General features: G+C 36.8%; 1 protein-coding gene across 1 annotated transcript in view; it reads left to right on the forward strand.

Annotated features, from left to right (window-relative positions):
* The first annotated feature begins 2,067 nt into the window (after positions 1-2,067).
* CTNNA3 (catenin alpha 3) overlaps positions 2,068-26,813 on the forward strand; it is a 1,732,244-nt gene continuing 1,707,498 nt past the window's right edge. The window contains exons 1-3 of the mRNA XM_025397086.1: positions 2,068-2,212; positions 19,240-19,317; positions 20,840-20,943. Coding sequence (XP_025252871.1) covers positions 19,263-19,317; positions 20,840-20,943 — 159 coding nt within the window. The 5' untranslated portion in view covers positions 2,068-2,212; positions 19,240-19,262. The remainder of the gene's footprint in view (positions 2,213-19,239; positions 19,318-20,839; positions 20,944-26,813) is intronic.

The following is a 26,813-nucleotide window of genomic DNA, read 5'->3' on the forward strand; positions in this document are numbered from 1 at the left end:
TTAGTTATTACATGAGGAAAGAAACTACCACATTTGAGTATGAGAAATGATCTTATAGAGCAGTTTCTTTCGGTGAGAACCCAATACTTGTTTTTATTATTAGAAACAGAATTCCCCTTTAAAGGAAAATAACCTGTAATTTCTTATTTTGAATGACAATTGAGGGAGAGAATTAACATTTATTTTCTCTTTGGAAAATTTAGTACTTTAGCATAGAGGATGTGTCATTAGTGGCAAATCAGAGCATGAAAAAAGAGGTTGCTCTTTGAACTTGTTTTTTCACTTTTGCCATAGTTAACGTGATGTTTGTGATATAATAGCATCAAAGAAACAGAACATTTTTTATCTTCAGCCAAGATAAATTTGTGGGAGTTAATGATTTTAGCTAATTAGATAGTAAAATTTTTATTTTTAGAATAAATCAGGCAAATTGCTGTCCATGTCTTTCCACACTGAATGTTGTTATAAAATAAATAACCTATAAATTATATGGGAACTTTGTTAGTCATAATACTGCATGTTTATGAGAAATATAATAATGCTGTAATAACAGGAAATATATTTTTAAAAATTAGCCTGTGGCTTCTAATACATAATGAAAATTTAGCAAATATTAAACAGGGCAATTACAATATATGAGTTAAAGAGGTTGCAAACATCATATGATTTTGAAGAGAGATTTTATCCTATAGTTTAGTTCTGTTTTCTTCAGAATTTGTTTTGGATTTTTTAATGGAGTTTAGAATCTTTATGTAAGATTGTTGTTTGTTTGTTTGTCCCAGAAAAATTTAGGATTGTGGAAAGTCTTTTTGATGGTTGAACCCAGTTCTGCTACTTCTTGGTAATTCTGCCACTTCTTGGTCTTCTAGTGCTTTTCTTTTATTTCAGAGGATGCAGCTGATGGAGCAGATAGAGGAGGAAATAATGGTAGTCTGATACAGATGAGAAACATTAATCTGGGCTCTAAAAGTCAAATTTATATGGGCAAAGTAAAATGGGATATTTCCAAGTGCATTTACTAAGAAAAGGCGAGATGACGTGTCCCAGTTCCTAGCTGAAGTATAAAAATACATGTTATTGGGTGCAATATGTGGGCTTTCAGAATCTAATAATACCCTCTACTGGCTAAATGAGGGATTGTGTTTAAAAATGAGTGACTTGGCTTTTTTGTTTGTTTTTAAAATATGGATGATTGCCCTATTATAAAGATTGAGCAGTGCAGAGTATTGTGAAATAATATAGGAAAAATTGTAAATGTGAAGAATGAAGCCAATATGTTAGTTAAATGTTTTCTAAAGTGAAATTAATGTAGAAATATCTATAATGGGAATTTCTTAATCTTTTGGTCTATATTTTAATCTTGAAGTAGGTCATAGGGAAGGAATGCAGTAGGGGGAAAAATACATGAATCTCTGGCTCCTATCCTCAATAACAATTCGGATTAATTAAAGATATTTAAATTACCTTCATTAGTTATTCCTGAATTGCTTTTGTAAGAGCTATTGACAAATATCTGAAGGTGAGATAAGAATTGCTTTTCTCACCTCACCATTGGGCACTAGGCCTACTTCCTGGGTGATGGGATCAATCATAACCTAAACCTCAGTATCATGTAGTGTACTCATATAACAAACCTGTGCAAGTACTCCCTGAATCTAAAATAAAAATTGATATTATAAGGAAAAGAAAGAATGGCTTTTCTGTGGATAACCTGATTTAATTTCTGTTAAAAATAACTGGCATATTCTTAAGTAACCTGAAAGCTTGATCACTTCAGGGAAGTATCATATAACATGCCTGTTTTACATTTTTTCTTTCTACTTTTACAAATTCTCAAAAATTCTACTTTGGGATTTACAGTGTTTTGGGTACATAATGACCATGCAAGTTGTATTTACAAGTTGATAGTGGATAATGTATTATTATGTCGTTGTAAATCTGAAAAATAGAATTTCAGGTCTGATTCTGCTGTTTGATGTTACCCTTCACTGGCATGTTGCTTTAAGAGCACCCATCCCCCCTTCTTGGTTGGGCCGCTGTGTCCTGTCAGTCATCCTGAAATACACTAGGGTGCTTGTCAGGCTGTTTGCTTACAGATGCATCATAAGCCAAATTGTGAGCCATGATAGTGGCACTGAATTTCTAAATACAAGAAATTGCTTAGACAATTGGTTTAGTATCTGTATATGGGCAATACTCTGTCCTGCAGTAGGTGAGTGGAGTGTCAAACTTTTAAAAATCAAACTTTGCTATAAGGCAAATCCTAGTAATTATAGATTATCTGTTGCTCGGTTAGATAACTTTGGGGGAAATGAAAGGACATTATTTCTATAAAATGGGATGAATAGAAACTATTATGCTGTACAATTTTTACTTTTATAACTAATTTTCCTTTTAGTAACACTAAACTCTAGACTATTTTATGAAAGCTCCAATTTTAAATGTCTACTTTTCCGAGTATATTAGCAGGCATTTCAGATTTAGATAAAAGTGTGGTTCTCTTACACATTTTTAAATTTCACAACTCAGGCAGATTCAATTGAGCAGAGGCTCGAGTCTGTTGTTTATTAGTGGTTTTAAAAATAGCACTAAAACAAATTCTCATGTGCCATGCCCAAGCTATAGCAGTCTTACATCAGCTCATTTAAAAACTCCTACTCTGTAACTGAGCTATTACTATAATGATTGAGTAACTGTATGCAAGGCACGCAAAACTTTACATACTTTAGACACAAAAATTGTACAGTAAGTAGGTTATTTGTGCAAACAATTTAATTGCTGTTATGGGCTTTTAAACTTAAGTTGTGCATAGTTGTTTTCCCTGTAGTTTCTGTGTGCAGACTTAAATATTTTTAAACAGAGAATTGGTAAAGCAAAAAAGGAGAAACTCGTGATTTCCAATACTTGTATATTCAGTACGGTAGAGCATAGCTAAGAGGCAGCAAGAAGTTAAAGTTGTAAGGCTTTATCTAAGGTAAATGAGAAAAGATTGCTTTTTCAGATACCTAGAATGACTCTTTATTTATTCCTTGCCTTGCTCGAGAAAGGATTTAAGGTGGTTTATAAGGCTGCATGAAATTCAAGATAGGATAAATTAAGTGTGGAGTGAAAGAAGAAAGAAAACAAGTGTGGGATATAAAACAGCCAGGAGTAAGAAAACACAATAAAATAAATGCAGCAATTCTCAACAATAACTGTGGTGTATTATGGATTGGTAAGAGAGAAAATACAGGGTTTCAGAAATCTTATGGTGGAGTTTCATGCAAACCAGTTGCCTCCTCTTACCTCGGTGGCTCTGGAATGAGGAGAATATATTAGATTGTGAATATTAAATACGCTTTAAATGTCACTTGTGTTTTGGTGAAAAATAATGAAGAACTGCTACCCTTTTAACCCACACACTAACTTATGTGAACATAAATGTGGCCTCAAGTTTTCAGAAAAAAATTTGGTTAGTTCAGAAGAGAGATTAAAGGAAGCTTAGTTTTTTGGAAACAACCGGAGTGTTCTAAATAAGATAAAATATCTACATATTAGAACAGACACGATCAAGACAATGTTTAAAATAAAATATATTTAGCAATTTTGTATAAATATATGAATACTAGTCCTAGTATTTTAAAAAAATAAATTGTTGTAAATGGGATTAGCTACTTTCCTTCTTTTCACCCTTTTAATCTAGCAGGAAATTTAACTTGAATTTCAACTTCTGTAAGGTCAAAATTAACTGGATTGATCTAACTGGTAAAAACAGTTGTTGAGTAGAAAGAAGGAAACCAGAGACAGGACTTTCTAATGTACTTTCATCTTCAAATACTTGCAAGACACCTACTATGTTGAAGACTCTGGTACTCTGGGCCTTGCACTCACTAAACTGGGCTTGTCTAAGTGAACTAACTTAGAAACTCGCTGCTGTCACACAGCAGTATTGAAAAGAGATAAGGGGGTAGTAGTTAAAATTTGCTAAGGATTTTCAGTGTTGTCTTCTGATATTATCATGATGAGCCAGGGACAGTCACTTGGCTCTTTTTTATTCATTGTTAAAAGTAAGGTCAATAAGAAATGATTCACCAGGGCTGTGGTTGTGAAGAAGACCTAGACCTGCGATGGGAAGCTGGTGTCTGAGTCCTCTGACGTCCTGCCCAAGTCAACAGCTGTGGCAGTCCCTCCCAGCCTGCCCCTCCTGCGACTGCCCCAGATCCCAGGAGGGAGGCCGTTGTGCAGAGGAGCACAGGAAACAGGAGACCCACCTGAGGCTCAGCCCTAGCCCCTCAGCCCACCCGTGGGAGAGTTTACTGCCTGGGGACTACCCTTGCCCATGCCTCCAGCTACAGAACAATTCAATTGCTTTTTTTTTTTTTTGGGTCCAAAATAAAATCTGGGCTAGCTTTAAAAAAAAAAAAAAAAAAAAAAAAAAAAAGAAATGATTTTGTTTTTAAAGCAGTACAAAAACAGACAAATACTGAAAGCTCTTGTTTTTATAGTTTTGTACTGTAAACACATAGATAGGTTGACTTAGAGTTCTTGCCAGAAAAATTATAAATTAAATATATAACAAATAACTGATCAGATGTCCAGGATGACATTGAGAATAACCTGGACACACAGGTGTGAAGCCTGGGAATGAATACTATTAAGAAGTTAGGTAGGGTTTAGGCACCAAATACTGTAAATTGACAGATGTACAAGAAGGGCCAAGACACTTAGAAAGAGTGAATTAACTTTTGAAAGTATTAGTTCAGAGAACTTAACAAAGAGCTCATGGAGCCAAAGGATATCAGTGGAAACTTATAATTATATAGTGGATGAAATAATGTAGAAATATTTCTGTGCCACGTGGATAACAGATGAACAGAAAAGATATTTTTTAAAAGTCAAATTTATCGAGAAATAATTTTTATACACCATATTAAATTCACTCCTTTAACGTTTACAGTTTGATGAGATCTGACAATCATATACAGTTATAGAACCATCATCACCACAATCAAATAGAATATCCCCAACATGCTAAAAAGTTTCTTTGTGCCCTTCTGCAGTCAATTGATCACATCAACCGTTGGCATCTGGTAACTAGCAATCTGTTTTCTGTCCCTATATTTTTGTCCTTTCAAAAATGTTATATAAATGGAATCATATAGTGTGTACTTATTTATATCTGATTCTCACTCAGCAAAATGCTTTTGATATTCGTTCATATCGTTGCCTGTATACTTGCTTCATTCTTTCTTCTTGCATAGCATGTGATGGTATGCTTGTGTCACAAATTGTTTATCCATTCACTTGTAGGTGAAAATTTGAGTTGTTTCTAGTTTCTGACTACAGTAGCCCCTTCTTATCCATGGTTTCACTTTTAGCAGTTTCAGTTACCCATGGTTCAAAAATATTACACAAAATAAGATATTTTGAGAAAGAGAATTAGTGAGCACATTCACATAACTTTTATTGCAATATATTGCTAAAATTGTTCTATTTTATGATGTCATTGTTGTTAATCTCTTAGTGTGCCTAATTTATAAACTTTATTAGATGTGTGTTGAATAGGAAAAAACATAGTATTTATAGGGTTTGGTACTATCCCAGGTTTCAAGCATCCACTGGGGGTCTTGGAACATATCCTCCAAGGATTCGGGGGGATGACTGTCTTATGAATAAGGCCACCATGAATGTTTACATACAGGTATCTATGTGGACATAAGTGTTTATTTCTCTTGGCTAAATACTTAAGGAGTGGAATTGCTGAGTTATAGAATGGGTATATGTTTAACTTTATAAGAAACGTCCAAGCTTTTTTTTTTGTTTTTTTGAGACGGAGTCTCGCTCTGTCACCCAGGCCGGAGTGCAGTGGTGCGATCACGGCTCACCGCAAGCTCCGCCTCCCGGGTTTACGTCATTCTCCTGCCTCAGCTTACTGAGTAACTGGGACTACAGGCGCCCGCACCACGCCCGGCTAATTTTTTGTATTTTTAGTGGAGTCGAGGTTTCACAGTTAGCCAGGATGGTCTCGATATCCTGACCTTGTGATCCGCCCGCCTCGGCCTCCCAAAGTGCTGGGATTACAGGCGTGAGCCACCGCGCCCGGCCCCGAGCTTTTTTCTGTAAGTGACTGTACCAGTTTACGTTTTCGTTAGCAAACGTAAATGAGATTTCCAGTTGTTTCTCATCTTTGCTAGCTCTAGTATTTATTATAATCTTTCAGATTTTAGCCATTCTAGCATGTGTGGAGGAGTACATATTTTGGCTTTAATTTCATTTCTCTAGTGACTAATGATGTTGAACATTTTTCATGTGCTTATTTACCCTCTATGTATTTTCTTTGGTAAGATGTCTTTTCAATTTTTTTTTTTTTTTTGCCCATTTAAAGAGTTGAGTTGTTTTTCATTTAATTATTGAGTTCTAAGTGTTCTTTATATTTCCTGGATACAAGACCTTTGTCATATGTAGATTTTCAAAATACTTTGTCCCCGTCTATGGTTTGTGTTTTCACAAAGTTTGAATTTTCATGAAGTCCAGTTTATCAACTTTTTCCTTTATGGATCATGCTTTTGGTGTTGCAGCTAAGAAAACTTTGCCAAGGTTGCAATGATTTTTTTTCCTATGTTTTCTTCTAGAAGTTTAATACCTTTAGTTCCTACCTTCAGCTCTATGATCCATTTCAAGTAAGTTTTTGTACGTGATGTGAAGAAAGGGCCAACATTCCTCCCTCCCTCCCTCCCTCCTTTCCTTCCCTCCTTCCTTCCTTCCTTCCTTCCTTCCTTCCTTCCTTCCTTCCTTCCTTCCTTCCTTCCTTCCTTCCTTCCTTCCCTCCTTCCTTCCCTCCTTCCCTCCTTCCCTCCCTCCCTCCTTTTTCTCTTTCTTTCTTCCTTTTCTCTGTCTTTGCTGCAATTAATTGCTTTGGGCATACATCACTTTTTATTTTTATATTTGAGGTAAATTCCTAAAAACTGAATTGCTGGGTCAAAGTTTAAATTCTTACATATACATATACATGTACATGTATTGCATATTTGCCCTCCATAGGGATAACATTTTAAATATCCAGAAGCAAGGTATAAGAGTATTTGTTTTTTCTGCAGCCTTACTAACAGAGTTCGTTACCAAAATTTTGGTATTTGCCAATCTGAAAGGTGAGAAAGAATATCTCAATGTATTTTAATTCTCATCTGTCTTATTATGAATGAGGTTGGGAGGCTTTTTACATGGTTAAATTTACATATTTTTCTGTGAATGAGAAATTGCATTCAACCTCAAATAGTATCTATTGATCTCTTGCTATGAAAGATGAGTGTTTGTGGCTTTTCCATCTTTTTTTTGCTGTGTAATTCCACAGCAAATTGCTAGTCTGCCCACCATGTCCCCAAATGTATTCTCAGTCCATGTGTATGGCACACTTCTAATGTTACTAATGTTTTGTTGTTTGCTTCCATTTGTTTCTTTTCTTTTTTTTTTTTTTTTGAGACGGAGTCTCGCTCTGTCGCCCAGGCTGGAGTGCAGTGGCCCGATCTCAGCTCACTGCAAGCTCCGCCTCCCGGGTTCACGCCATTCTCCGGCCTCAGCCTCCCGAGTAGCTGGGACTACAGGCGCCCGCCACCTCGCCCGGCTAGTTTTTTTGTATTTTTTAGTTGAGACGGGGTTTCACCATGTTCGCCAGGATGGTCTCGATCTCCTGACCTCGTGATCCGCCCGTCTCGGCCTCCCAAAGTGCTGGGATTACAGGCTTGAGCCACCGCGCCCGGCCCCATTTGTTTCTTGAATTCTAAATTGTTGGGGAGAACTAGGAGGGTGGTGTTTTGAAGCTCGGGGAGAAAAATCATCTATTTCCTACAGAGAGGATACTTAACGTGAGCAATAAGAAACAGTTAAGTAGGGTTAATAGGTATTTAGCCAGTGTTCCTGGAGAAACTTTAAGAAAATATTGATAAATAATGAACTTGGATGGTTAGATTTAAGGATTCTGGCAGAGACTTTTGAAAATTCTCTTCAAGGAGTATGACAGAATGGAAAACTAGGAGACACAGAAGGAGCTGAAATTCCCCAGTTACATACTATTTGTTTTCCCAAGTGTATTGATTTATAGAAAAATGAATATAGTGTTTTCAAGGACTTTGGTTTCATTTTCTTTATTCTGATAAGCAGGCTTTTATTCATTTCTAGCTAAACAGAGAACAAAGAAGAAATGAGAATTTTTTTGGCTTCACATTGAGGTTGGTGAGAATTCTACCACCTTTGCCATTCTCTTTTTGTTCTCTGCTTTTTAAAAATATCAGACCTTACAAGAATTCATATACAGTTGAGCTGTTTTACAATATATAGAATGGAATGGTCCCATAGGCTCACTGGACTTGCAGCAACAGAAGCCTCTGTCACCTTCAAAGTGTATGTGAAGGGCACGTTACTTCTGCCCTGGTTGCTTAAACTTGATGCCTTCTAGCTGAAGGTTATTCTTGTTCTGGTGATTCAGTGAAAGCTTCTCTGTTGTCTCATATATTAGATTAGCTTCTTCTTTGACTTCAATTTGACTAATTTAGTTCTATGGCTTTTAAAAAATAACCTTCATGCTGGGTTTATATAAGATGGGTCTCCATTTTGGCATAATTTTTATATGGTACAAAATGTCCTTAAGTAGAAGGCATTGCTACATAGAGTAACTAACCATGAGGCATTTCTGTCCTTTCTCTGTAGCTGCAATTTTGAAAATGTTTGCCATTGTGGTGAGCTTTTAGTGTGAACTGACATTTTATAAAATAAGTAAATGGTATGTTATCAGGGTCATAAAGTCGTCTTGTGAAATTCTCATGTACAATGAAGTCAGAAATTGAATTATGACTTTCTGCTTTTTTTAATCAGAAGGACATTATAAGACCTAAATATAAGTAGAATCTGTTGTTTTCTTTTGTTTTCATATTTCATATTGGTTAAGGTAACTTTTTTTAACCATTTTTGCTGCTTTCATTTTGGTTGTATGTGTGAGGAAACATGTTTAATTTTGGTTGCTATGGCTAGAAGAAACAAATTTTTTAATTTAATTAATTTTGTTTGAATCTTTTCATAAAGAATTCATAAAACTCATCATTTTGGGGGAGGCTCAATTTGATCATTTTTCAAAAAACATCAATAAGATGGTTATCTAAAGGTTTAATAAAGAGAACTTCAAATACTCAAATAAGCTTTATAAAGTTTGAATTACAGCATGCTAATGATATTTACCTTTCGTTCTAAAATGTAACATTGTTTTGTTCTATTGAAACTCAGAGATTTTGGATGCTAAGGAAATAAAAAGTACAGACTCTTGGAGTTCCCTACACTTAGTGCATCTAACAATTGTAGCCCTAACCCTGGGGCATACCTTTTAAGTGCCACTCTGGAATTGATTTCAAAGGGCTCAAGATCCTTTAGGAGGCTGTTGTGCATTAGGAATGTGTGTGTTTGTTTTTTTTTTAAAAGAGTACTTTAGGCATGTTGCATTTCTAATTAGTGCACATGTAGGAAATATACCTTATTGATTTTGAAGTGATTTTGATGTCAAGAAATCCAATAAAATGAGGCACCAGAGGGAAGCTTTGTTTTAAAGTCTTTTGTAATGAAAACAATGAGTGAAACACTCTTGAATAATAATTATGAGCTCTATACATGAGGGAGAGTTTTAATCTGAATGTAGACAAGTAGATTCTGTTCTTTCACTTAAAAGGGGATAATGATATCAACTAACGTTTGTTGAGCCCCTGCCAGGTGTCAGAGATATTGGCTAAGTTAATGGATTTTATATGGATTTTCTTATGTAATCTTGAAGATCCCTTTGAGGTAGGTACTCTTATTATTCTCATTTTATGGATTAGGAAACTGATGTTCAGGAAAGATCAGTAACTTAGCTAAAGTCACCAGTGAGCAGGGAACAGAGCCTGGATTCTCACCCAGGCAGTCCAACTTTAAAGCTGACACTGATAATCACTGAGGCCCAATAATGGTGAGAGGTAAGAGAATTTAAGAACGCTTTAGCAGACAGTGGAGGTTGCGGGGTGCAGCGACAGGATGTCTCATGTGGGCTGCTGCGTATTACCCGGCTGAGGGTCTGAGTGGAGATGAAATCTAGCCCTCCCTCTGCTGGGCAAACTGTGGGCCTTTCTGCTGACACTCGCAGGGCTGTGTCTACTCAGAGAGTGGCATAGTTTTCTTGTTTTTCTTTTCTTTTTTTTTTTTTTTTTGAGATGGAATTTCACTGTTGTTGCCCAGGCTGGAGTGCAATGGCATGATCTCAGCTCACTGCAACTTCCGCCTCCCGGGTTCAGGTGATTCTTCTGCCTCAGTCTCCCGAGTAGCTGGGATTACAGGTGCCCACCACAATGCCCGGCTAATTTTTTTTTATTTTTAGTAGAGATGGAATTTTGTCACGTTGACCAGACTGATGTCCTCCTGACCTCAGGTGATCCACCTGCCTCAGCCTCCCAAAGTGCTGGAATTACAGGCGTGAGCCACCGCGCGCAGTCAGTTTTCTAATCCATGTGTCCAGAAGGGGCATATTTTTTAAATTCACCTGAAGGCAAATCTCAATTCTATAATCATACTCTGAATATTACTGCCTGTATTTCCATTCACTTGCAATAGCGGACTTCAACCTATCTCTTTCTAGTCTACATGCTTCCTTGGTGGTCTCATTGTATCTACCTTTATGCTGACAACTCCAAAAGTTACATTTTCATTTCAGATTTCTCTTTCAAACTCTGCTCTTGTATATCCAACTGCCTACTTTACATCTTCACTTTGATGTTAATATGCACCTCAAATTTATAATGTCACCAGCTGGACTCTGCTTCTTCCTCCTCCTCTTGCAGCCATTCCCACCTCAGTTAATGGCAACTCCATCTTTCCAGTTGCTCCAGACCGAAAAACTTAAAGATATCTTGAGTTCTCTCTATCCTAGGTTTAATCTTTCATGAATTTCTGTTGGCTCAATTGCCAAACTATATCTACAATCTGAACCCTGTGTCCACTTCTGCTACCACCAACCAGTTCTAAGCCATTATTTTATCTCATCTAGGTTACTATGGGAACTCCCAATGGCTATCTCTACTTTTTCTTTTGTCCTTCATACTTCATTCTATTCACCAGAGTGAGTCCTCTAAAGAAAAATACAGTTGATGTTTTAGTGCTCAAACATCTGCAGTAGTTCTTATGATCTGCAGCCCCCATTACCTTTCTGTCTTTCTCTCTTACTATGCTCTTTGTAGCTCACTCTGCCCTACTTAGACTGGCCTCCTTGCTGTTTTGCCACTGCTTTCCTGCCTTAGGCTTCTGCTGTGATGTTACATCTGCCTGCAGTGCTCTTCCCCCGGCTGTCTGCTTGGCTAATTTTCTTGCCTCTTCAAGTTTTGCTCAAATGTCTCCTTCTCAATGAGGCTAATCTTGACCTTATTTAATACTGAAATCTGCTCTGAACTTCTCTATCACCCAGCCCTGCCTACTCTATTCTGCTTTTTCTTTTTTAAAATAGCATGTGTTATTTTCTAATATATGAAATCATTTACTTTTTATTATCTATATTGTTTATGGTCACTCTATTCATGATTGGCACAGAGTAGACAGCCAGTAAATATAAGTTGAAAGAATGAATAAATGAATGATGCCCTATAGTCTAGGGATGCCTCTGATCTCACATCATTTTGCTCTTATAGCCTACTGAAAAGTTAGGTGGAAGAGTTTATAAAGATTATTGCTCTATGTAAATACATCAAAAATATTTGTAAAGTGCAGGAAGAGCATTTGAAAAGAATGAGACCCAACTGTTCCTTCATCACATATGATATCAGGCAGTTGCTTGATTTTATTGATTCTCTGACAGACCTCAGATCCTTTTGTTTACCAAGTGAGTAGAAGGTGTATGTATTTCTTTCTTGGTAGGCCAAACATACCAGCAAATGATTGCAATGGAAACATGGAGGTGGGGCTTGGAAAACCAGTGTGTATAGAGATTGTAGTGGAAGTTTTATGTTATAGTTGTCTTCTTTCCATTTCATTTCACTCTAGCCAAGACTGAATTGTATAAAATCAGCTATGATAATATTGTGCGGCAAACTTCCCTTGCCTCCATTTCCTTTACTTAAATCTTCTTGTGATGATTTAGATTTTTTTTTTTTTTCAGTTAACATTTGGTTTCAAGACTATACATTATTCCTGACTATATTATACTAATTTTTCTGAGGCATGGTGATGGGGGAGAGCAAGGCTTATAAAGTTGTTATGCATTCAAGATAACATCTTTTTTTTTTTTTTTTGAGACAGAGTCTCTGTTTCACGATCTTCTAATCTTGGCTCACTGCAGCCTCTGCTTCCTAGGTTCCAACGATTCTCCTGTCTCAGCCTCCTGAGTAGCTGGGATTACAGGCACAGACCACCATGCCTGGCTAATTTTTGTATTTTTAGTAGAGACGGAGTTTCACCATGTTGGCCAGGCTGGTCTTGAACTCCTGATCTCAGGAGATTGTAGTGGAAGGCTGGCCTCAGCCTCCCAAAGTGCTGGGATTACAGGTATGAGCCACCGCACCCGGCCTCAAGATAAATTCTTAACGAAAATTTTAAAAATGCTCTTTTAGAACATTATTTCAGTACTTGACAGTCTTTCACTAGTTGCTGATCCTTTCTTCTGATATTTTGGGAGGATAGGGTATTAGGCAAAGGTGAACATTTGTGATGATGGTGGGGATTGGCACCTACTATTAATAAAAATATTTCTCTTTTATATTTAGCTAAATAGAGTTTCACTAAATGAGATCCACCATGAATCCATGAAGCCCAAAGATACTTTTGGTGGAAGACTTGTTGACATGATTAGAATAGTTTAAACTTGAGGAAGAGACACTTATTTCCAGATAAAACCATCAAACGTGTATGAATGTGCACACCTGTATGTATGTGCTAGTGTTATGACAATAATTAGAGCATAGAAAGAACCATGTTAATAGAGATGATGTATAGTACTTATCAGGAGAAAACATAGGAGAAGGTCAGTAATAAATAAGGATAGTTACCTGGGAGAACACAAATTAAATATAATCACAGATATACTAATAAATCATGAATTTTTTTTATTTCTGTGTTTTTGACTATTTAACCTTTTAATTATTTACTCATGAATGGAATTTTGAATGTCTACAAAATAATTTTAATAAAAGAGGTAGAGAAATACATATAGTGAATTCACACTCTTGCATGGAAATCAGAAGCTTAAGGAAAGAATAATAACAGAGAGCATTTGGATGGAGGAAAGAGAAGTAAGAGAAGTGATATTGTCACAGAGCGTATTACTTCAATAACTTTCCTGGTCCAGGTTTAAAAAACTTACAGTAATAGATGACACGTTCTAAAAATTTTAAGAAACCTTCTCTTAGAAGTGGAATAACTTAGCCAGGTGTGGTGATGTGCGCCCATCGTCACAGCTACTTGAGAGGCTGAGTGGAAGGATCGCTTGGGCCTGGGAGGCGGAGGTTGCAGTGGTGAGCTGTGATCATGCCACTGGCACTCCAGCTTGGGCAACAGAGTGACCCTGTCTCCAAAAAAAAAAAAAAAAAAAAAAAAAGGTGGAATAACATGACTTTTCATCTTAACTCTTTGGCAATTATATATCTCGGTATATTGAGGAAACAATGAAAGAAGCAAATCTGGTCACTTGGTGATATGGAGTGCTAGAAAGTCTGGACAGGCCTATCTTTAACGTTTGTAGTGGGAAGTGTGAGGGTACAGACGGAGGCCTGCACACTGTATGCCTACATGTGTAAGTTACAATTCTATGTAATAGGCTGCTAAAGTAGGCTCTACCCACCAATCTTTCTACTTTGAGAAATATACCTTCGAAATGACCCAGAAGGCAAGATTGGTTTTAGAATTCTTGGGTTCCTTTTAGAAGGAGGTGATGGAGACAGAGCTCACTTCTGTGTCCCTGACACATGGCCTGTTTTCTTCTCTTCCCACTTCTGACTGTCTTGCACTTGAGGGGCCTTGAGTGCCTGCAAGTAGACAGCTCAGCCTGTATACCCAAACTCAATCTGCACTCATTGGCAAACAGCTGCCTTTTGGCTACCTTTCAGGTATAGGGTTGGGCACATTGAATGATTCAGTCTTGGAAGGATGAATTCCACAAAGAGGCCAGCATAGGCACTGGAAGTGGATTTGCACTGGTTGAGCAGGGAGTTGAGACACTGGCTACCCTGGGTACGATAGGATAGAATAGATGTGGGCTCTGGGTGGGTATATCATCTTGGCCCCACGGTCACTTCCAAAGCATGAGGATAGGGGGTGGGGCAGCTTTTGCCCAGATTTATAGAGAAAGTGACCATTTATTTGGGTGATAATCCCAAATAAGTTGTTAGAAATCCTTCCTAGACTTCCAGAGAAGTAAATGTCAACAATTTTATATTAACACTAAATATAATTCCAAGGGACTATATATGACATAAAAGGAATGTGATAAACATGAAGAAAGAAGATGCATAGTTGGTAGGGCCTGGGCTTTACTACTTTTTCTTTCACTGGAAACTAAGATTGTGGCTGATGTGTTTAAGTGCTCCATAAATAGTTGTTGAACAACAACATAAACAACCCCAAACTCCAATGTATCTATGTAGGGGTACAAATTTGAAAGAATATGGATCAAAGATGAGAAGAGGGACATATGTAGTTTGGATATTTGTCCCCACCCAAATTTCATGTTGAATTGTGATTCCCAGTGTTGGAGATGGGGTCTGTTGTGGAGTGATTGGACCTTGGGGGCGGATTTCTCATGATGGCTTAGCACCAGCCTCTTGGTGTTGTCCTCATGATAGTGAGTGAGTTCTTGAGAGATCTGGATGTTTAAAAGTGTGTGGCACCTCCCTCTCTTTCTCTCTTGCTCCTGTTCTCACCATGTGAGATGCCTGCTCCCCACTTTGCCTTCTGCCATGAGTAAAAGCTCCCTGAGCCCTCCCTAGAAGCTGAGCAGATGCCAGCATCATGCTTTCTGTATAGCCTGCAGAACCATGAGCCAATTAAATATCTTTTCTTTATAAATTACCCAATCTCAGGTATTTCTTATAGCAATGCAAGAATAGCTTAATACGGGGACACCTGACTGAAGGCAAATAAAAGAGAATGGCAGAAACTAGGAAAAATAATGTTGGGAAGGCTAAAGCACTTCTCATTTGCCAGGGCTGGCAGGACATGCTGAAGGTAAGGAAGAAAAACAAAAACAGGAAGGAATAGATCCTCTACATGAGTCACATGATAAGAGATTAATAGATGACATATGATACATCTAAACTATGATGTCAAATTGGCAAGGGTGGAACAAAGATTAATATAAGGGAATTGAATTAAGTAGAAAACAAAGATGTTATAATTTGTATTAAATATATAAATCCATATGTTTTGGTATTATGTATGATATCTCTGGAACTATAAGAGTAAGTGCCCAAAGTAGTTGCCTCTGGGAGGGAAATTAGGTGGTAGGAAGACAAGGATGAGAGAGAGAGATTTGGTTTCACTATATACATTATTAAACCTTGTATTACCTAATAAAATTTTTAATTAATTAAACAATAATTGAAACTCTAGATGATGAAAGTAAAGAAGATAACCTAATCTCTAAATTTGTTGAAGTACATACATCCAAAAGAAGTATATCCCTGAATCCTAAAATGATCTTTAGATGTGATAACAGAAACTTTCTTGGGAGTCCTTGAGAAATGGCAGACCTGCCAGAAAGCAGAGTGCTCCGGACTGAATGTTTGTATCTTCCCCACCCCCAACTGCAAATCCATGTGTTGAAATCCTAACCCCCAGGGTGATGATATTAGAATGGCAGAGCCTTTGGGAGCTAATTAGGCCATGAGTGTATAGTCCTCATCAATGGGATTAGTGTCCTTATAAGAAGAGACATGATGTGTTCTGCTGTCTGCCATGTGAAGATACAGAGAGAAGGCAGCCATCTGCAGACCAGAAAGTAGGCCCTCACCAGACACCAGATGTGCCAGTACCTTGAACTAGGACTTTCCAGCCTCCGAAACTGTGAGAAGTAAATGTTTGTCGTTTAAGCCACCCAGTCTATGATCTATTTGTTATAGCACCATGAACTGACTAATACATAGAGAAGAGCAAATATGCTTATTTTCAACATAGGTAAAAAAGTGATCTCTTTAATTAAACTGGACATCTAGGTGCCAATCTGTAGGAAAACTAAAAACCTAATTTGTAAATAAAGGGCAGTAATTACTAGCAGTCAGCATGAATTCTTCATGAACAAGTCATGCCAAACTATAAATATATATTTTTTGAGCTCTTAAACAGGAAGGTGTAGAAAGGGTGTTTCTATTTCATTAAAACATTTGGAAAAGCCTCTTCATGATATATCTATATTTTTGACAAAATGAAAAAGGTAGAATATTTCACACAACAGCATTTAATAATACTGAAAATCATGTCTAAAGTGTTTATTAATTGATCATTACATATCTGGAAAGAGATTTGTAACAGTATCAAAATTAGGTTTTATGTCTGGCTTTCACCTGTTTAATGATTTAATAGGGAATTCTGGAATTCCTACTGGACAAATTAATGGATAAACAGGGAAATGGGAGGGTGTGTTAATGTGTTGGGTTCTTCCAAACCAATTTTTGACTAGCAGGAATAAAAGTCCATATTCTACAGGATAAGGTGTTAGGAGGACAAAATAAAATTCTGCATTGAGGAGTAAATACGAATTATTTGTTTAAAGATGTGATAAGAGACTTGAGTTTGCAGTAATTTTTGAAAAAAAAAAAGACTTAAACAGTTTAGTTGAAAAGTGAGTATAAAGTTAGACTAATTAGGTAAGTATGATGACTGTGTCATGGAATTTAATAAGCTTAAAGGAGAATCAGCCATCACCTTACAAACTAATTGTGTTACAAAAGTTAATCTTTTTTTTTTTTTTTTAAATTAAATATTTGGTATTAGGGAATTTTCTATTGGAACCACATTATAGATGGTTAGGTTTCCAAGTCATCCCACAAGAACATATAAACTTATGTAAAGAATTATAGTTTTATTAAGAGGAGCCTGAGCTCTGGAGTGGGTGGTGAGGAGTGGGGGGTTGAGGGGAGGATGGTGGGAGAGAGGTGGTGGTTATGTGTTACTGTAGGGAGGAGAAGTAGGTGCCAAACGTTTCCTCTTTAATATTTGTGAGGGAATGGCCACCCTTAGGCAAATTTTGGAAATGGGTAAAGTTTTCCACTGGCTTCTCTGTGCATCTCTCTGAACTTCTATCATCACTCTCCTTTGCTGCCAGGGCACGATGAAAACACAATGTGGTTCATGCTGTAATAGAGATGTGCACAGGGTGAGCAATGACTTAGTTCATACTGATGTGTGACTGAATGTATGCACCCCTTGACCTCTCAGAGTTAACTACATTTAGAAGTGAAATGTGTGTCAAACCAAATGAATTTAAAATTGATATAAAATGATAAAAGTTCAGTTTCAAGCAGGGAATAAAGTGGAATGTAGGAAATTGAGGCATTGCAGACAAGATAGTTTGCAGAGAAGGGAAGGATCCACATGGTTGGGTTTGCCCTGCCTTGGTGTCTTTCTCTGGAGACATCTATCACCACTGTCAAGAGATTTGTTTTCCTGCCTTTGATTCTGAAAACTGGGATTTTGTTATAGTCTCTTTCCAAATCTGTACTTTTCTTACTTTATTTATAAAGTGTACTTTTCCCCCTTTATTAAGCCGTTTTTTTTGGATAAAAGTTTAAAAGTGGCAGGTTTCAACTCAACGAGCATCTAATGGGATAGTAAGCTTCTCATCATTTCTGTTCATCCAAGCCCAGTACATTGGTGAAATGAAGGTTGTGTAGAAGGTATTCTTGAATCATTTGGGAGGTGCTGCCTAACTCCTAAGATTTTATAGATTATAAAATGCAAATGCCGGCCAGGCGTGGTGGCTCCTGCCTGCAATCCCAGGACTTTGGAAGGCCAAGGCGGGTAGATCACCTGAGGTTGGGAGTTCGAGACCAGCGTGACCAACATGGAGAAACCCCGTCTCTACTAAACATACAAAATTAGCCGGGCCTGGAGGCGCATGCCTGTAATCCCAGCTATTCGGGAGGCTGAGGCAGGAGAATTGCTTGAACTCGGGAGGCGGAGGTTGTGGTGAGCCGAGATCGCACCATTGCACTCCAGCCTGGTCAAGAAAAGCAAAACTCTGTCTCAAAAATAAAACAAAATAAAATGCAAATGCTTCAGAATATAATACAACCTAGTAGGATTTTTGTTTTGGATTTGCATTGTGGTATTGCTATACCTACAATTGGTCAGATTTAGACTTTGCTTCAATTTCATTTGCAAAATTATGCAGTTTTCTGCCTATGATAGCCCTAATTTCCAATCAGTCAGGAATACTGACCAGGACGTACAAAAAAGCAGGAAGATTTTAAAAAAATAAGAAATAGCATTTATTTAAAGACTAATAATTATATGAAGCCAAGTTCTTTAAGGACTTATTTTTTTAAAGTAATTTTTACCATGGAAAAATGAACTTTTGAAAAACTTTTACTTAATTTGTGTTAAAGACATGAACATAGACTTAGAAGATACTTTGGCTAAATTAGGTTGTCTTTTGTCTCTTGGCTAAAAAGCACTCCTTTTAGAAAGATACTTCTAGGCTGAAAAATTCTTCTAGAAGGGTTTACTTATGATATGGATAATTTTTGCTTTCCTTAATTTTTTATCTTCCTTACTTTCAATTTCTGGTGGCCTAGCTTTGGAAACCAGTTGTGAATTTCACAGTGAAAACGACATGTTTTTAAAGGCTGCCAAGGTTCGCCACATTTTATTTTAGTTCACAACAGTCTCCTCTACTTTTGTCCTTCAGATGAAAGAACAAAGCAATGGCAGCAATCTTGACTTGATTTTTATGTAGGATAGTACATGTCATAGAGGGGTAACAAGTAAATCCTTTTGTGAGGACTTATTTGATAGAACCCTAAGGCTATACATTGACTGACATATCCTATTGCATAGATTGACTCTGGGCTATGCAGAAAGGTCACCACAGGATAGACTGTCAATTTAGATTTCCCTGTGTTAGAAGGAATCAAAGTGGTAGGTGAAATGATTGAAAAAGCAAAATCAAAACCAAACCAAACTAAAACATTTCAGTTCTAGAAATGCATTTGAGAGAAACCATTTGGCAATAGTGTTTGGAGCCTTTCTTGAAGCATGTCTCCTACATTGCAGCTGAATAGCTGAGAAAAGAGACCATGTTTCTACTTTTAGAAGGAAAAAAAAAATCAATGCAAAGGAGAGAGAAACAAGGTAGAAAAGGGCTAAATTGTAGGGCTTTGACTTTATGTGTTGATGTATCATATGCTAATAACAGTAATTTGAAACTTTGATTTGAGAAGAAACTCAAGTAATATCTTTTCACTTAATATAATTTGAATAATTATTTTTTCAAGGCAAAATCTTTTAAAAAGTAAAGGATTTTGTAGCCACCTTGTAAGTGGCTTGTGATAGAGTTAAGCATAGACTAGGAACAAGGACACACTTGGCATGTTTGAAGGGGCAAATGGGGCCCTGGGCAGGCCATTTGGGTTATTTTCAATAAGAGAAAGAGAACTATCTAGAAATATGCTACATTTCAGAAAGTGTGCTCTCTCTTTGCAGTAAACGATACCAGTGGCTTTCATATAAAATTCTTAACACTTACTGTGGTTTTTAGTAGATAAATGAATAATATATTAAAGCTATTTGAAAACATGGCTAGAGATTTTGAATATTAATCCAACTATGACATGCCACATATGGTCATTTGATATAAATGTATATTGTTAGGCAAAAATCTCACTGAATTGATTTTTTTTTTTTTGAGACCGAGTCTCGCTCTGTCGCCCAGGCTGGAGTGCAGTCGCGCGATCTCGGCCCACTGCAAGCTCCGCCTCCCGGGTTCACGCCATTCTCCTGCCTCAGCCTCCTTAGTAACTGGGACTACAGGTGCCGCCACCACGCCCGGCTAATTTTTTGTAAGTTTTAGTAGAGACGGGGTTTCACCGTGTTAGCCAGGATGGTCTCAATCTCCTGACCCCGTGATCCGCCCGCCTCGGCCTCCCAAAGTGCTGGGATTACACCAAACCCGGCCAATTGATTTTTAAGGATAATGTTGATGCCTTAAAGAATGGCTTGCAGTTCTTTTTTTTTTTCTCCTTCTTATTTTGTCTTGACCAACTATCCGTGCCTTCTCAGGGGCTTTTCTCTTTTTACACAACTGTGCAATTTATATTAGTTTCTTTTCCTGTCCAAGAAGGTAAATTGCCTTTAACTTTCTCCAGTCAAAACCCTCAAATAAACAATCTCTAAATCAAGTAAAGACATATCTTTACTTGTTTCCATGTCTTTCAAAGGGTTGCTTGTTCCTTGTCTAAGTCATCATTAACCAGAAGGAGCAAAATATGGGGGTAGGCTGCCTCAGTGCTATGATTTCACAGAAGCCAAAGGACTTGAAGACTTGAACGCTGTAAGATGTGTCTTACCATTCTGATCACTTAAGACTACTGCTCAAATACAAACCCACCTCAGATGAGTTGTTAATTTAATTGTGAACATACTGGTGTAGATTAATTTGTTACAGGACCTAAGCCCAGACAGCATGACCTCAGGAAACAGTTGGGGAATATCTTTCTCTGAAGGTAGATTTTGTAGCCTGGTCCTCTGAGGGCTACGGTTGATATCAGGAAGAGGTGTTGAATACAAGTTTTACCTATTCCTTGATTTTCATGAGTATTGTTCTTTAGAAAACAGTTTTCTTTACTAATAAGCATCTTTTTGTGTTTGTGCACAGGCAGCATGTCAGCTGAAACACCAATCACACTGAATATCGATCCTCAGGATCTGCAGGTCCAAACATTCACTGTAGAGAAGCTACTGGAGCCTCTCATAATTCAGGTATTAATACCATGGAAATTATGATATATAGTAACTGCAGAAGAATGAAAAAAAGTGGGAAAAATGAATAATGAAGAAATAAAAGGTTTGATTTTTATATATGAATATGTCATCTAAAATTGTCCTTTATTTAAAGAGTTGTTAAGATGTGAAAAGTAGGTATGTATGTTGCTAAGATGTGAAAAAGTATGAATTCTGAAAGTTCCCTGACATTCTCTTTTAGCAATAATAACAGTAATTATATATATATATAATTTTCAGAGTACCTTTATATAAATTATCTTCTTTGATAATCATGAAAACTGAATGAGGCAGGTAACATGGTTAAAACCATCTTTATCATATAGATGAGGAAACTGAGGCCTAGAGAATTTTACTAACTTGCCTCAGGCACATGGCATCTCATTTGCCAAATAGGAAATTACCTTTAAAACACTAAAATATATGAGAAAAGCAGCTATTTAAAGGAATTCTGTGATAAAGTCTTTCATAAGGTGAATAATCCTTTGATGATATGCATAATGATTCTCCGATTTTTTTTATTATGTAAGTCGAGATTTCGTGTATTGCATTTTCTTAGAGCAGGGCTTGAAGAAACTTATGCAGTGGTATAGATTTAAATTTTTGTACTTAACCCACAATTTGTGAGGGAACTCCCCTTTAGGCCTTACATCATGCCTCCTAATACAAGATTCAAGTCCCTTTTCCTAGGGACTCAAAAGAACCCAAGGGTTACTTGGATGAAAAACTATGCTGACCTTTCCTCAGATCATTTAAATGTGTTCTGCTTATCTTTTTTGTGAGATGGATGTGGGGAGGGGAGTAGCTCTGAAAATAGACTTTGTACATATTTTTATCGATTTGTATATATTGTGCAAGTTGATATCTGCTACTTGAAAGACAATTCAAAACCTGTGCCTCCCTGATGATACCTTAATAGTTAACTTTGGCAGTCTTAACGGCACTAATATCTGCTGTGAAATTTATACTAGATGACTGTGGAGACGTCATTAAAGTCCGTCTTCGTCACCCACTAAACAGTTTCATGTTAAAAAGAAAAAAGGCTGGGTGCAGTGGCTCATGCCTATAATCCCAGCACTTTGGGAGGCCAAGGTGGGAGGATTGCTTGAGTCCAGGAGTTAAAGACCAGTCTGGGCAACATAGTGAGACCCTGTTTGAAAAAAGAAAGAAAGAAAGAAAAAAAAAAACCCTTCATTTGTTTTTCTAATTAAGTTCACAAAAAAATTAGAATGTCCAAAAAAGTTAAAAAAATAGAATAAAAACACTCATAATTTTACCAAGAGATAAACATTAATGTTTTGGTGCATTTACTTCCAGTACAACAAAGTTACAGGAGATTTTTTAATCTCTTTGTACTTTGTACTATTAAAGACTATATCTTCTTTATATATGTCCTTACATGTATATACATTATATATATGAAGAATATATATATGTTAACAAGTGGAGCTAGTACTATATATGTAGACTTTAATCCCACTTTTCCATTTTAAATGATATTTTAATAATTTTCCTATTTATTTGTAAGCATGATCTAATAAAACTGCTATTTACTTATATATCATATGGCTGCACTATATATTTTTTTTTAAGTAGCCTTGCGTTTTTGGACATTTAGGGTGTTTCTATTTTTTTCCTATTATAGATACTGCTGTGCTGAACATCTTTGTATACACATTTTTGTTATCAATTTGTATTATTTCACTAGAATTAGTTACAAATGTAAAAGTTAATGGCCAAGATACGAGTATTTTTATACTTTTTCATACATATCGCCAAGTTTTTTGGGGACAGTTTTTGACTTTATATGTTAATGTATCATATGCTAATAACAGTAATTTGAATCTTTGATTTGAGAAGAAACTCAAGTAATATCTTTTCCCTTAATAGAATTTGAATAATTATTTTTTCATGGCGAAATATTTTAAAAAGTAAAGGAATTGTAGCCACCCTGTAAGTGGGCTCACAAGTCATGTAAGGTTTTGTTCCTATCCAATTATAAGGAGTAGGAATAGGGAAATGACCTTCATTTTGGAGATGGCTGGTGAAAACAAATACATTAATGCTAGTGTATAACCCTTATTTGCTCTATAACAATGGAACATTAGAGTTGGTCACTTAAAACTTGCTAATCACAAAGGTTGCTGACATGTTGCTTGTATACAGAGAGAGTATCATGGGGAAACTACTTTTTATATGCTAACTGACACTAATAGATATTTTGCTTTAGTCAAGTACATTGCTAAAGAAGTTAATAGAAAGTATTCTAAGTAAATTCACATTAAAGGGTAATGCCAGTCACAGTGTGTGTGTGCATGTGTGTGTGTGTGTGCACATGCGCGCGTTTTATGGCGTGTTCTAAATCGATTATAACCATCTATAAACATTTATTGAGTTCACCTATAAAATTAGAAGGATGAAAATGACCTGAGTAATCTTGTTTGATTGGAAAGAAATGCATCTCTTTTAAAAAGTGTGATTATACTAGTTTTAGAGGGCTTTTGATGTTCTTGGATTCAGACTTTTCATGATCCACAAGTAGATGAGTCACAGAAATGGAACTCATTACCTTTTACATACCAGACAGTTCTGCTACACGTAAATGTGATTGCTAATTTTGTCTTCCTTAAGATTGTTGTCAGTGTTTTCAAAATATTCACTGATTTCTGAAAAGTGCTTTGGTATACAACATCGATGTCTCAGCTATAAAAATTATTTTGTGGTCTTAGCAATACTCAAGTGGTATTAAATTAAAATATTAATAATTTATATAATATCAACTATATGTAATAAATGTCTTATAAAGCAGAATTCTATTTAACAAAATTATTTGTATACACTCTTGTTTTTTTTATAATGGGATTCTTCTTATCAAAAACCAGTACATTTCAAAGTCAAAGAGTTATATTTTAAAATAACTGATCTTTTTGGATTTGATGTTCAGCCTTCTTGTATCTGTCACTTTGATCATGTATTACCCACCAACACAAATAAAATATCTCATTAAATTATATTAAAGGTTTTTTCCAGCATAACATCATGTTAAGTGTCTCATCACATTCTTTTTGGTTTTTCAAAAAGTGTTTATTTTTGTTTTTTTAGATAAAAATAAGCTGTTTAAAATTTACAAGAAAAAACAAACAACTCCATCAAAAAGTGGACAAAGGATATGAACAGACACTTCTCAAAAGAAGATATTTATGCGGCCAACAAACATATGAAAAAAAGCTCATCATCACTGGTCATTAGAGAAATGCAAATCAAAACCATAATGAGATACCATCTCATGCCAGTTAGAATGGTGATCATAAAAAGTCAGGAAACAACAGATGCTGGAGAGGACATGGAGAAATAGGAATGCTTTTACACTGTTGGTGGGAGTGTAAATTAGTTCAACCATTGTGGAAGACAGTGTGGCAATTCCTCAAGGATCTAGAACCAGAAATACCATTTGACCCAGCAATCTCATTACTGGGTGTATACCCAAAGGATTACAAACCATTCTACTATAAAGACACATGCACATGTATGTTTATTGGAGCACTGTTCACAATAGCAAAGACTTGGAACCAACCCAAATGCCCATCAGTGACAGACTGGATAAAGAAAACGTGGCACATACACACCATGGAATACTATGCAGCCATAAAAAAGGATGAGTTCACGTCCTTTGCAGGGACATAGATGAAGCTGGAAGCCATCATTCTCAGCAAACTATTACAAGAAGAGAAAACCAAATGCCACGTGTTCTCACTCATAAGTGGGAGTTGCACAATGAGAACACATGGACACAGGGAGGGGAACATCACACACTGGGGCCTGTCAGAGGGTCGGGGGTTAGAGGAGGGATAGCATTAGGAGAAATACCTAATGTGGATGATGGGTTGATGGGTGCAGCAAACCACCATGGCACGTGTATATCTATGTAAAAACTTGTACGTTCTGCACATGTATCCCAGAACTTAAGGTATAATAAAAGAAAAAAAAGAATAACCTGTTTATTTAAAAAGGCTAAGTAGACCTCAATATTTATTTTTCATTAACTTTTATTTTAAGTTTAGGAGTACATGTGCAGGATGTGCAGGTTTGTTACATAGGTAAACATGTGCCATGGTGGCTTGCTGCACAGATCATCCCATCACCTAAGTATTAAGCCCAGCATCCATTAGCTATTCTTCCTGATGCTCTCCCTCCCCCAACCCCTGCTGACAGGTCCCAGTGTGTTCCCTCCGTAAGTCCATGTGTTCTCATCCTTCAGCTCCCACTTATAAGTGAGAACATATGGTATTTGGTTTTCTGTTCCTGCATTAGTTTGCTGAGGATAATGACTTCCAACTTCATCCACGTCCCTGCAGAGGACGTGAACTTGTTCTTTTTTATGACTGCATAGTATTCCATGGTATATATGTATCACATTTTATTTATCCAGTCTATCATTGATGGGCATTTAGGTTGATTCCATGTCTTTGCTATTGTGAATAGTGCTACAATGAACATACACGTGCATGTATCTTTATAATGGAATGATATATATTCCTTTGGGTATATACCCAATAATGGGATTGCTGAGTTAAATGGTATTTCTGCATCTAGGTCTTTGAGGAATTGCCATGCTGTTTTCCACAATGGTTGAACTAATTTACACACCCACCAACAATGTAAAAGCATTCCTTTTTCTCTGCAACCTTGTCAGCATCTGTAGTTTTTTGACTTTTTAATAAGCATTCTGACTGGTGTGAGATGGTATCTCATTGTTGTTTTGATTTACATTTCTCCAGTGATCAGTGATGTTGAACTTTTTTGTTTTTTGAGACAGAGTCTTGCTGTGTCACCCAGACTGGAGTGCAGTGGCATGATCTTGGCTCACTGCAACCTCCACCTCCTGGGTTTCAGTGATTCTCCTATGTCAGCCTCCTGCTAGCTGGGTTTACAGGCACATGCCACCATGCCCAGTTAATTTTTGTATTCTTAGTAGACATGGGGTTTCACCATGTTGGCCAGGCTGGTCTTGAACTCCTGACCTCAGGTGATCTGCCCACCTCGGCCTCCCAAAGGGCTGGGATTACAGGAGTGAGCCACTGCACCCAGCCGATGTTGAACTTTTCTTCGTGTTTATTGGCTGCATGTATGTCTTCTTTTGAAAAGTGTCTGTTCATGTCTTTTGCCCACCTTTTAATGGTTTTTTTTTTTTTTTCTTGTAAATTTGTTTAAGTTCTTTGTAGACTCTGGATATTAGACCTTTTTCAGATGGATAGACTGCAAAATTTTTCTCCCATTCTGTAGGTTGCCTCTTCACTCTGATGATAGTTTCTTTTGCTGTGAGGAAACTCTTTAGTTTAATTATATCCCATTTATCTATTTTTGCTTTTGTTGCAATTGCTTTCGGCATTTTCATCATGAAATCTTTGCCTGTGCCTATGTCCTGAATGGTATTGCCTCAGTTTTCTTCTAGGGTTTTTATAGTTTTGGGTTTTACATTTAAATATTTAATCCCTCTTGGGTTACTTTTTGTATATGGTGTCAGGTAGGGGTCTAGTTTCAATTTTCTGCATGTGGCTAGCCAGTTCTCCCAGCACTATTTATTAAACAGGAAATCTTTTCCCCATTGCTTGTTTTTGTCAGGATTGTTGAAGATCAGATGGTTGTAGGTTTGTGGTCTTATTTCTGAGTTCCCTATTCTGTTCCATTGGTCTATGTGTCTGTTTTTATACCAGTACCATGCTGTTTTGGTTACTGTAGCCCTGTAGTATAGTTTGAAGTTAGATAATGTGAAGCCTCCAGCTTTGTTCTTTTTGCTTAGGATTGTCTTGGCTATTTGGGCTGTTTTTTGGTTCCAAATACATTTTAAA

The sequence above is a fragment of the Theropithecus gelada genome, chromosome 9, assembly GCF_003255815.1.
Source record: "Theropithecus gelada isolate Dixy chromosome 9, Tgel_1.0, whole genome shotgun sequence".
Lineage (NCBI taxonomy): Eukaryota > Metazoa > Chordata > Mammalia > Primates > Cercopithecidae > Theropithecus > Theropithecus gelada.